At 33.8% G+C, this 12,419-nt stretch overlaps 1 protein-coding gene across 1 annotated transcript in view; it reads right to left on the bottom strand.

Moving 5' to 3' along the window:
• LOC145896148 (midasin-like) overlaps positions 1-12,419 on the bottom strand; it is a 39,399-nt gene that overhangs the window by 4,012 nt on the left and 22,968 nt on the right. The window contains exons 58-93 of the mRNA XM_082985008.1: positions 10,895-12,284; positions 10,631-10,795; positions 10,268-10,489; positions 10,087-10,179; positions 9,843-9,974; positions 9,559-9,751; positions 9,454-9,487; positions 9,261-9,395; positions 9,091-9,196; positions 8,841-9,009; positions 8,352-8,507; positions 7,799-8,037; positions 7,363-7,564; positions 7,169-7,303; positions 6,748-6,922; positions 6,425-6,539; positions 5,915-6,173; positions 5,596-5,757; positions 5,339-5,535; positions 5,124-5,280; positions 4,841-4,972; positions 4,610-4,786; positions 4,324-4,545; positions 4,085-4,197; positions 3,839-4,006; positions 3,251-3,443; positions 2,751-2,845; positions 2,244-2,423; positions 1,891-2,034; positions 1,655-1,791; positions 1,309-1,400; positions 1,185-1,253; positions 827-1,053; positions 634-725; positions 447-529; positions 93-262 (exon numbers count right to left, since the gene is read on the bottom strand). Coding sequence (XP_082841134.1) covers positions 93-262; positions 447-529; positions 634-725; positions 827-1,053; positions 1,185-1,253; positions 1,309-1,400; positions 1,655-1,791; positions 1,891-2,034; positions 2,244-2,423; positions 2,751-2,845; positions 3,251-3,443; positions 3,839-4,006; positions 4,085-4,197; positions 4,324-4,545; positions 4,610-4,786; positions 4,841-4,972; positions 5,124-5,280; positions 5,339-5,535; positions 5,596-5,757; positions 5,915-6,173; positions 6,425-6,539; positions 6,748-6,922; positions 7,169-7,303; positions 7,363-7,564; positions 7,799-8,037; positions 8,352-8,507; positions 8,841-9,009; positions 9,091-9,196; positions 9,261-9,395; positions 9,454-9,487; positions 9,559-9,751; positions 9,843-9,974; positions 10,087-10,179; positions 10,268-10,489; positions 10,631-10,795; positions 10,895-12,284 — 6,730 coding nt within the window. The remainder of the gene's footprint in view (positions 1-92; positions 263-446; positions 530-633; positions 726-826; positions 1,054-1,184; positions 1,254-1,308; positions 1,401-1,654; positions 1,792-1,890; positions 2,035-2,243; positions 2,424-2,750; positions 2,846-3,250; positions 3,444-3,838; positions 4,007-4,084; positions 4,198-4,323; positions 4,546-4,609; positions 4,787-4,840; positions 4,973-5,123; positions 5,281-5,338; positions 5,536-5,595; positions 5,758-5,914; positions 6,174-6,424; positions 6,540-6,747; positions 6,923-7,168; positions 7,304-7,362; positions 7,565-7,798; positions 8,038-8,351; positions 8,508-8,840; positions 9,010-9,090; positions 9,197-9,260; positions 9,396-9,453; positions 9,488-9,558; positions 9,752-9,842; positions 9,975-10,086; positions 10,180-10,267; positions 10,490-10,630; positions 10,796-10,894; positions 12,285-12,419) is intronic.

The following is a 12,419-nucleotide window of genomic DNA, read 5'->3' as shown; positions in this document are numbered from 1 at the left end:
GAAACATTTTTTATAAGAAAAATTACAAAAAGAAACATAATTTAGAGGTTCATTCTGGAAGCAGAATGGAACACACGAAGGGGGCAACAAACCTTTGCGTCCGCCAAACTGCGTTTGGAATCTGACTTTCCCATGTTTCTTTCACTTTCCAATGACATGTCATTTTGTTCAACATTACTTGCATTTTGTGCAATCATGTCACTTGCTGACTCTGATTTCTGCTCACTTGATGGCGCAGCACCAGCACTTTGTTCATCGATACCTGTTAATTTTTTTTCATGTGGAAGACATCGATTTTCACTTGAATATTGTGATAGAAAACTAAGATTACTTAATAGCCGAATTTTCTTAATATTTATTTATTGTTTTTATTCATAAATACTGTTTGACCTGTGACCCTTTAAAATCTCTAGGAGCAGCATATAAAACACTAAATATTAAAATACCTTTCTCTTTTGTTTGTTGGGTAACTTGTTCCGTGGCACTTTCACTTTGTTGAACATTTTCCTCTGTTGCAATGGGCTGTTTTCTGAAAAAAAAACAGCCCTTGCTTTAAACATCTTTGGGCAACCGACGGAGCTTGTTTTTAAGAGGGAGTTTTGCATATCAAATAATACATGTGACCAAACAAACCTAGATGTTCTGTCTTTTGTATTTTCATCAGTGTTTACATCTTCCTCCACAGGAAGTTCATTTCCTTGCGAGGGAATATCTTCCTGACCATCCTAACAAAACATAACACACATTAACTACTTGAAACATGATGCATTGAACATACCATCTGTTCTGTAATAAATGTCGCAAAATCAAAGACTAATATCCTAACCTTGTTTTCTTCCTTGTTTTCATCAACTTCATTCGACTGAGCTTCTTCATTCTTTTCCTGTGACGTTTTCTCATCAACATCATCCACATCACTTTGTTCTGGTGATGGTAAGTTTGTCTCATCTTGCATTTCTTCCACCATATGATCATCGGTGATATTTTCATCTTTTTCTTCCAATTCATCATGTGTCTGATCCTCCTTTGAATCATTTTCCAAATCATCAGGTTCTGCAAATTGTTTTCTTTAATTAATAAGTGCAGTTTAGTTGCACATTAAAATAGTTCAGCAAATCTTAATTGAATACTGTTACATTAAACTAACAATTAGGTGGGTCATTTAACAAAGAGGTAAAACATGCCATCGACTGTGTTCTCCTCTGTTTCCATAGCACCCAGATCATCTTGCCCGGTGTGATTTTCCTCTTCCCCTAATAACCAAAAACGGGTTCATGAAAGCAAAAAATACTTTAGTTCAAAAGTTACCATCATCATTTTCATTTTCATCCAGTTTAAGATCTTCAGGTATTTCCATTTCGTCAGTTGCGTCCTTGGCATCCTCCTCATGATGGTCATCACTAACACAAATTCACCACAAAATGAAAAAGGGAATAGAAACTACACTGGATCACTGAAACATGCTGTTTGTTGATAACTGTATTGAGTTTCTGTATAAACCTGAAAATGTCGATCGGGCAGACGGCTGCTCTATTGTGTTTCATGAGACCTTTTAGGTCGAAACAGTGGCCATCTGTCTGCAGCTTATACACAAGCCATAATATATATTAGATATATATTTACATAAACACAAGGTTATTAAAAACTTATATACCGTTCGTTTGGATCAAATTCACTTTGATCACCAAGTTTTTTCTCATCAACTGCTTCCTCTTCTTCCTTTTCCTTTTCATTTTTTTCACCTTGTTCATCACCAATCTGTTCATCCTTGGCAGCTAACTCACTTTGTCCCTGGAAATATTGAGCAATATATTGAGAATGAGTGCTGGTTTATAAACAAGTTTGCAATAATTATAATTTATTAAATAAGGTGAGGAGAAAGAAACTCACAGCATCCATTCCAGCACCCTTTTCCTCTTTGGTATCTTTGATGTCCTCTTCTTCATGTTCCTCGTCATCAGATCCCCACATCCTTTCATCCAGTTTGTCTGCATCAGCATCATCACCAAGCTCTCCCATTTGCTTATCTAATTCCTGCAAGAAAAAAAAAACTTGCTGATTTTTTTATTTATTGGCTGATACAACTTTCTTCAAAGAAAAAATAATAAAAAAATAAACTGCAAGACTTTTTTTGATATGATATACCACAAAAATATACACAAATTTCCACTGCCTCAACAAATTTAATAAACATTACAAATCAACCAAAAAGAAAGAATACAAATCAAATATTTAAAACTTACTTCTTCAATGTCATCATCACTTTTCTCATCCTGATCATTTTCATCGTCTCCTGCTTTTTCTGGGTCGTGTAATTTGCCCTCAAAGTCCTCTGACATTTCAATAGCATTGTCTTCTGCAGGAATGTCCTCCTCGTCATCGTGTTCATCATCCTTTGATTCTGTGCCAGGGGTATCCTCAACCTTAGTTTAAAAATAAACAGGCGCATGTTCGGACAAGACTTTAACACTAAACCGATTGTTTTAAATACAACATTTGGGATATAAACAACTACTCTTGTTTTAAATCCTATGTTGTTCCTTCATAAGGTTTTTAAATGTCACATATATTTCACCCATGAACATAAATATTCAGTTTTAAACTGATTTGTTTTATGTTTTTTTGGCAATACTGATGATGCCTGGAAGTACAGGCAAAATTTACATTTCGATTGAAAACCTTTTGAAGCAAACAACTTAGGATTTAAAACAGAAGTTATAAAGTCACATATAGAAATTAAAAATATTAACCTGATCTTCTTCCTCTATTTGGTCACTCACATCCTTTGCACCCTGACCTTCCCCTATACCAGCATCCTCCACTTCTTTCAGTTCACCTTTATCACCTGGCAAATGTTGTATAGAAATGAATTCATGTGCAATTTGGAATCAATCAAGTTTTTTTAGAACCCATTCTGTAGAACTACTAGACAAAATTTTTCCAAAATGTTTTGATGCTGTAGAAGTGCTAGACAAAATTATAGTACTTAACTTCCATTTGTTGGCTGAAAAAACATCACAATTTTCTTAGCATAGACATTGAGACCTAACAGCATCAAAACATTTTGGAACCACATGCACAAAAATATTTAGTTAGATTTTAAGTTCACTGTTCAGGCATTCATACAAAATATATGTGTTGTTGCACAGGAAGTGAGAATGAACATGAGGAGATCAGATTGAAAGTTGGTGTAATGTAATTCCAAAGCATTACACCTTAAACAAGTTTTCTAATCAAAGAGGAATCACACCTGATAATTCCTCTTCAACATCAGATGGTGGACAGAAACCTTTGCTAAGAACTTCAACAAAAATCGTAGAAAGAATGTAAGCCAGTTTGGTAGTTGAACGGTGGGCCAGCACTGTGGAGGTAATAGTTTGCTCCAATATTGCGTTGTATTCAACAATGAAAGGTTCAATGGCAAGCAGCACAGAGTGAAGAATCTAAAAAATTACAAATTCAGCAAAAATGTTAAATTTCACAAAAGTAGGTCATAAACAAACTAAGGGGACTTTTTGACACAAACAGACAGGATCAAAATAGTTTGGAGAAAGAGTTAATGTAATGCAATAAAAACACATGCTTTGTTCAACCTCAGTATACTCACTAAAGGCTGAAAATGTTTGTTACAGGGCAAACTAGCTCACAGGTCAGAAAAATCTTTGTGAAAGTCGAAGACTTTGGTTTGCTTTTGAACCAATCAAGGCGTAGAACGTTATGGTACATTGAAGAACTAGGTTTATGGTGAGCAAGCTAATTTACTTTTTTGTTTGGGTTAAGACAATTTTGTCTTTAGATTAAACAAAACATAAAAAGCTGTTTTAACTATGGTTCTTACAGGTTTGTCATCTTCTGAATTTGTACAGTTTTTCAGCATGTCAACAAGTATCACTAATCTGGCTTGAACTTGCGTGAGTTGCAAGTTTGATGAATCGATTTCTAGTTGATCCACAATAAATTTACCAAGCAAACCTTCTAATAAAGGTTCACACTCATTGGAAACATCCTGCAAATTAAAATAGTTTTGCTAATCCAGGACTTTACCAAAAGTAGACAAAAATATTCCTTTTGCAAAAATACTTACAATGTCCAAAAAGGATTTTTTCATGTTTTGTGTTGAAAGTAAAATTACATAAATGAGTTTTTGGGTTTCTTTTACAATTTCTTTCATGTCAACCATGGTATGTTGCTGTTGTCCTAAAAAAGTAATAAACCACAGTTAAAGACATTTTTGTAAGTAAAAATATCAACAGCAATTTCATGTTTCTTTTTGACATTAAAGAACCATGCCTGCATGGACTTATCAAACATAAAAATTTATACCTGTAACTTGTGTAATTTCCTTGTAAACCTGTAAAATTGTTTGCCTGCCTTCAACAACATCAACCAGAACTGGGGAATGACACAGTGGGTTTGCAAATGATGCATTTGAACTATTAGGGCTGAAGACATCTGAAAGTTTTTCGCAGATAGAAATAGAAGATTTTTCTAATTCTGAAATTCTGCCAATAACCAAAAGTTGCAGGGAATCAGACACAAAAGCACCTAGAAATATATTTGTTGCCTTTTGTCTTATTTGCATATACCAATTGTCATATGTGAACATTACCTTTTTTAAGAGCTAACCCACTCTCACTGGTAACACAAATCTTGGTTAGTTCAGAGTTCAAATTTTCACACATCTCAGTTGTGTTTTTTATTTCTATGTCCACCAGTTCCATGGTTTTATTCCAAACACTATCATTTTGCAAGCATGGGTTTTCACAGGAGGGTAATGATGACAAATCTGGGGACAAGCATTATTAGTTTTGTGGCAACATGAAAGTGATTTTGATGAAACCTTTGTTATCATCTTTTGGACAGGATCCCAAAATAACCTTGAACTTCTTGATGGAATCAAGCCACACCACAGCTGCCTCAAGACAATTGTGCAAACATTCAACCACAAATTGTTGATGCAGACAAATAGAATCTAATAAAATTTAAAAAGTGACAGATTAGTAGTTGTGTATATGGTTATTTAGGTTATTTGCAACAGTTACAATATAGACCACTCCTAGTTTCGATTACACAAAGTAACAATTTAATCTTATACTGCAGATGAATGGAGTAATATCACTAACCAGTAGCAGATTGATATTTTGACAAACTGTACTGAAAGTTATTCATGCTTGAGTGCATGTTGGTTAGTTCACTCAAGGTTTCCCGTTGCTTAGCAGCAATCTTAAGCAGGTGATTTGTGAATCCAGTCATTCTCTGAATATTTGCCAGCCCAACTTCCTGCAAATTACATTTTTGTATAGTCTGGGAAAATTAGTGAAGGGCTTTTGGTTACAACCTTATTGGGTGAATGTGATGCAGCAAGCATAGCTGTCCACCTCAACATCAGTCGGTAAAAATAATCATCAGCCAAAACATGAAAATTGATGCCGCCTGGAAAGTCTTGTTCCATTTCATTCAGAGGATTTGGTGTCAACAAAATTTCTGTGGTAGCTAAATTGTTTTTCCAAATCACTCCCTTTCGGTAGGAGAGGCCTATTCAAAGCAAATTAGTTAAAAATCTTGCGCTGTGCTTTTCAGTAAAATGGTGTTTACCCAATGATCGAAGAAGTTTGAATAAATCAGCTAAAGCCTTCCTTTTCCTAGACTGAATGTGCTTTGCTTCAGACAATCTCTTTTTCTGCAGGTCGTCATCCTTTGACTGGGCAATTGTAGGCTCAAGTTTTCGCAGGGTATTAAAATTTTCAATAATATCACCTGAAACAAACACAAAAGATTTTAAAACTGTCATTAAATAACATACATCTTGCTTTCATACTCCTAATCGACACCTAATTGAACTAATGTGAGAGGTTGATTTTCAAATATTGAGCTGAAAAAGATGAAAACAACAATATATGTTTGGTGTTTGTACCTGTAATATCTTCCACATTGGCCAAACATTTTAAATACCAGTTGTTTGCTCTCTGCCTCAAATGCAAGGAATGTTTGCAGAGTTTAAGAGCAACTGTGGGGAGTCGTGCTAATATATCTTTTTCAGAACCATCACAAAGATCTAAGTTTTCATCTAATTTGCCCAGAACATTACAAGCATCATTGAAATTGGAAGATAATTGTGATTGCGACATGTCAAGCATTTTCCATTCTCTGCATATCTTCAGGCCTTTTGATTCCTACAAAATTAAATGACGAATATGCCAAATTTTGATTATATATATGTTCAAGCTAATTTTTTTTAACTTTGCTGTGTGTGGTTGTACAAATGCCATGCTCACAAATTAGTATCAACTTCAACCAATGTGCTACTTTACCCTTAATTAATTTAAAGCTTTACCCGAACACCAGGGTTTTTCTAAAGCTAAATAATATAATCTGCTTTAAAGCATCTGTGCATTAGGATGGTAATAGTTAACAAACTACATACATTGTCTTGCAGTTCACCAAATGATGTTGAGAAGGCCTTTAAAACATTTAAAGACAATGGTTCATCAAGCAGCAATTTAAATTTTTTCACCAGTTTAAACAAAGTCCGATGAGTCCTAAAAAAACAAGCATGAAAATTTTAGTAATGATATCAAAACAAATATTCTGTTGCTTTTGCTGCCTGGCATATTTAATTTTGATCAATCTGTTCTACTGGCACCATTAAACATACAGCAGTTGAAACATCGGTGAATAAAAGTATATGCTTAATTGTGCACAGTAGAGAATTCAAAATACTTCGGAACAAAAAAATAAAACGTTTACTTTGCAATTGATTCTTTGACTGAGTAGAAATTTATATCATTCCATTTTGCAATTTTGACAAAGTTTTTTAGCTGTTTTTCAATTGGTTTTCTTAGACATAAAATTCTGTCTCCAACTGATGCAAGAAATTGTGCATAATATTTGTAAACGTTGTTGAAGCTCACTGCCAGCTTAGCTGCAAAAAAACAGAAAACAATCTTCATCTTATTTTCAGATCCAACAAACATGACTTGGAAATTAAATTCCAGCATTAATAACCCCTTTTATATCCTACACTAAATCACTAAAAGACTATTGCAACCATAACAACAATGGACTTAAAGGTAAAGATTTTTATTTACTAACTGATACTTTCTAACAAATCATAACAAACTAAGACATGCATAAGAAAATAAAAGAAGTTTATTAATATAGTTCTTACAGTTTCTATTTCCATTGAAAATCAAGTGATGACAAAAGGTTTGCACTAAAAGCATCCGATCTTTAAATTGAGCAATAGATGATGACTCAATAAACTGTTGAACAGATGTTACTACCTCAAGTATGCAGCTGGTGTCTAAAAATTAGCAGGTTACAGGTTTTACTGTTCTAATAAATCAAGTTGTCAACTTGTACCTCTTTTTTGAAGGTATTCATGGACAAGTCCATACAAGAAAAACCACCACTTGGTGGTGTCTTTTGAAGCAGAACTTACAACACCATCCAACAGTTGATTCCAAGATCTTAACTCAAGTTTTCTCCAATCCAGAATAAGATTGGTAAGCGCCTCCAAGTGAGAACAAATTGAAAGCTCACTGCTTGCATTGCACTCCCACTCCTATGAAATGGTAAATTTATGAATAAATTTAGTTTTTGTATGTCTAAATAAGAACAAAAAGGATTTAGAAGTTTTTTTTTAATTGGTGCTACGTTATACAAGGTGATTTTTTACAGTCTGCAAAATATGAAAAAAAAATAAACAAGTATTTAAAATGTATATAACAATACAACACAAAGGTCCATTTTCCTTTCCCCCCCAAAAACAACACAAAGTCAAGCATTATTTTGAAACCTGTGCTTTTTCAAGAAGAAGTTCAAGCCCATGCACAAATTTCATAATTGGGGAGTTCATGGAAAAAGATGACACCCTTTCAATAACCACTATAATCTGGATGAGGACTGGATGTTCAGGGTATGCAGACAACAAATAATCCTCAACATATGTTTGAAATTCCTTTAATACTGGAAGACATCTGCATGCTTCTGATGGAAGAGGGTCCTTGTACACATTTATGTCAGATGCTTTGCAATCTGAGCGGAAAATTATCAAATACTGTCAGTCCGTCATGATTCTACTTTTAATATAATGCCCAATGTACGTCATAACAAAAATTAAAGAAATTTTACCACATGTATTGTCTCTTAGATAAAGCTTTTTGGAATAACAAGGTATTATATAACATACAGCCTTTAACCAAAACAAACAACAATCAAACTGATATCAATTTTTCCACACATGGGAACAAAAAATTCAATTGCTAAAAAATATTTTGGAAATTCAAATGTAAAAAGTTCACCAATGTTTAAAGTTTAATATTTTCTTCTTAGAAAAAGCAAAGTATTACCATTAGTTGTATTAAAACTGGTTTGTAGATGTGCTGCCAATACAACATTGTTTCTCCACATTAGAAAATCAACTTGGTTACCCAGCACATAAGGAAACACATCAGAGATAATCCCAGCTGCAGTGTAATGTGCACAAACCATGGGCAAATATAAATCTACACAAACACAGATGAAAACAGATTGCCAGACAACCCAAATATTTACACTATATTTAACTTGAATAGAATATCAAAAATGACTACAGGCAACATATATAGTTGTCAATATTTGGACCAAAAAACTGTCCTTTTAATATCAATTTACAATTTAAATTATGACATGCCAACAGGGTTAAATTTACATTCCTAAACAAACAATTGAGTCTGATTTTAAGCTGTTGATTTTAATTGAAGAACAAAATATAGTAAGCTTACAATACACTCTGTTATTTGTGGAAAAATATTGGATTGTGATTAAATTTATTACAGAATGATTTCAAATGTACATACTTTTCACAGGAACGTCATTCAATCTTGAAACTTGTTTGTTTTGAGGTTTTACAACATGATCATGTACCAATGGCACAAGTTCAAAAAGTTGTTCTAACAAAGGACTTTTATTGCTATGATCAGTTTTCTCAGATGGTGTGAAAGCAGAATTTGCAGAACAGGAACCATCCTAAGAAAAAATACAACAATATTAATATGATTTTACCATGGTTGTACTGTAGCAAAGATTCGCTGTAATTTGAAAAGTGACCTCTTCAAAAGTGGGAAACATGATTTGAATTTCTGTGTCTTCATCGAGTGTGTCATCTTCATGAACTTGTGGCTTATATTTGTAAAGACTTGATGTTTCTTCTTCCCTAGAAAAGAGATTTGTGAAGATTTTAGCTAGAAAGCACAATAACTGTTGTTCATGATACAAACTTTTGCTCCTTTATGTCCTGATATTGAGACCATATAAGGTAAACATTTTGAAGAACAACCAACAAATTTTTCTTTGTAATTTTGTTGTTGTGGAATGACTGATGATACAAGACCAGCAAAAGGACTGTGAGGACTCTAAAATAATGACCACAATTGAATACAAAAACCACACACATTATTACAAACTACTTACTTAATTGGAAGAAGCTGAAAAGATTGACCAAATTCTGAAATAAACAGAAGTTACTATTATGAGGTATATTTATAAAAAAACACTGGTATTTTATGATTAGCTTACCAAGGTCTAACTTTGAACTGTTTTGTCTAAACTCAAATGATTCAGAAATAATGTTTGAACGACATATGCCGCTGTTGTTTTTCAATAAGTTGTGAAGGTATGTTTCAACACAGCACCCAACATTTTTTACAAATGTATCTTGTACATGTTGAATTTTAGAAGACCCATCAACCACACCAAGCCCAAAAAGAACCTAAAAACAAATGTACACTTTTCGTGCAAATTTTACTCCAATAAAATGCAACAACACTACAATTTGTTTATTCAAGCAAAAAAGAACTTACCTGATTTACTGCATCTATCACAGGACAAACCATATCCGGATATTCAGAAAAGTTGTCAGTAAGTTTGGCACAAAATGCACTCATTGATACTTTAAGCTTGGTTGCAGCCATGTTGTGAATCGTAAAGTTTTTCTAAATTGGCATAAATAAATGCACCAGTCAAACAGCAAAAATCATTATTGTGCTCACCAATAACACGACAATAAACAACAAATAGTACAGGAAAACATGGTCTTTAAAATACCTTGTCATTTAATAAATTTAAAACTGTCTGTTTTGAAGAGTAACTGCCAAGTGAGGAAATAAAACTCTTGCATACTGAATGAAGTTGCTGAAACTAAAAAAACATAATTTAAGTTCAATAGTGGCCTCAGTGCAATTAAATGAGTTGTTGCAAAATGAAATATTTTTAGACACCTATTTACCTTGTCATCAGAAGGCCTGTAAGCACACTTGTTTTTAATTTTATCCAGTTTGGAACGTAGGTTGTTTATTTGTTGAACAGTGGCTTCTGTTCTTGGATGCACTAGATTTTTTGCATGAGAACACAGATTAGTTGCACCTTCCTCTTGTTCAACTAGTGGATGGTTTGTCAGCATGTAGTGAAACTGGTCCCGCACAGTAATGTCAGTGTTCAGTCGACCAAACTAAAATAAATCAAAGCACAAGCAGTCCAATTAAATCTTGTATGTCATCTGCCTTAGCTTACAATGTAAAACTACGTTGATTATTTAGCAATTTGATGAAAAATAGTTCAAGTTATAATAAATAAATAGAAAAAAAATTACCACTTCTGCCAGACATTCAAACTTTGTTTGATACTTTTTCACAGGATCAATGTTACCCATTGGTGACATTGTGAACAAACCAAGAAAACCAAAATGCACCCATGTAGTGCCAACACATTTGGTCAGTTCTGTCTCAATTTCAGGATTTGTCATTTCTTTAGTTATCTGGAAAGTAATTATGAGCTTAAGCGAAATATATAGGAGAGCATAATACATAAAAAGAGCACAATACATAACAAATATTGAACGAAAATATAATAAAACCTGTTGGCATGAAAAGCAGTTCATGGAAGAAGTTTGGGATATCAGATGGAAGACATGTGCTACACTGTTGATAACATCACAGAAATGGTCGCAGATGTTTTGTATCCACTTTGCATTGTTGGATGAAAGCTTTGCTGGTGAGGTATGACTTGAAAAAATGCTCAACAAACTTTTCAGCCTGTGGTCTACCAATGGGACATTTTGAAGGAACTGTTTGCTCACTTTAGCCAACTTTTCACATGCTAAACTATATTGTTCATCACAGTACAGAGTTTCAGCATTTTTGTCATGTAAAACAGCTTGCGTGAACTTATGTATATTGTCCAGAATTGCAGAAATTGCAAAATTCAAAAATGGTCCAATGCATAGACCAGGGTAGAACAAACTAACAAAACTTGGTGCCCCTGACCACAGCTCTTTTTGAAGGCAAGACAATTGATTCGCCTTCACATTAAAGTCTCTTAGTGGAACTGAAGTTGGATGTAAGTTTGTACCAAGTAATAGGTTCATATTGCAGAAAATATCACCTGATTTCCAGGATATTGTATCTGTTGCTAACATGGGAAACAATGTAGCTGTCAAAGAGGGCATCACAAAGTTAACTGAACCAGTTGAAAATTTATCTTCATCTGTTTCACTTTTCTTGAAGCTGGGTGGCATAAAAAAGTTGGTTACAGTATTTACTATGTATGTTTCTATTGGGGAATGCAAGTGAAACTTGTCATCTGGTTGGTAGACCACTTTATATGGCTGAAGGTTACTGTTGCAAACTGAAAGAAAATGTGAAGATGATGCTTTTAACTGTGAACACATCATGTTAATTTGCAGATAGTGCTGCATTGGCCACACTTGCTTGTCCAACATCGATACTCCAAAAGTGCACAGTTTTATAGGTGGACATTGTAATTGAAAATGCTGAAACAATTCTTCAAAGAATTCATTGCAGTCATCTATTTTATCCATTGCAGCAACAAATTCAAAAAATTCATAGGCATCAGCACCTGAAAATTCAGCCAAAGATATTTTTTCAATTAGTCCCATAACTTGCCTCCAATTAACTTGAGTTGTTATGTGTGCTTTAAAAACCACCCTGCAGAACTGTAAAGTTTTTTCTCTTAATTTTTGTACTGCTTTGAAGAGCATGTAATTTTCTAGTTCTGAGAAAGGCTGTGTCAAAGATAACAAAGATCTTATTTTGTTTCCAAACTTTTCCATGGTTTTGTTTGGAGTTTGCAGAGCTGCACAGACTTTCGAGCACAAACTCAGAACATCAACGAAAGGGTTTTCAGTTGTACAGCCAAAACTTGTTTGAATAGCATTTAGGCATGATTGGAGATGTGAAAAGTACAGAGTAAAACCAGACAAAGAGAAAGTTGATTCCATGAAATACCTGTAAAAAATTCATATTTTATTTTCAGAATATATCATTTACAACACAACCCTTCATATTATTTATTAGTTTTAGCTGGCCAACAATGGCAATGTGTCTTAGAAAACTTATTTTCAACACATTTCTAATTAGTCA

The sequence above is a fragment of the Ascidia mentula genome, chromosome 3 (genome assembly GCF_947561715.1).
Source record: "Ascidia mentula chromosome 3, kaAscMent1.1, whole genome shotgun sequence".
Lineage (NCBI taxonomy): Eukaryota > Metazoa > Chordata > Ascidiacea > Phlebobranchia > Ascidiidae > Ascidia > Ascidia mentula.
This window is presented reverse-complemented; position numbering and strand designations above follow the sequence as displayed.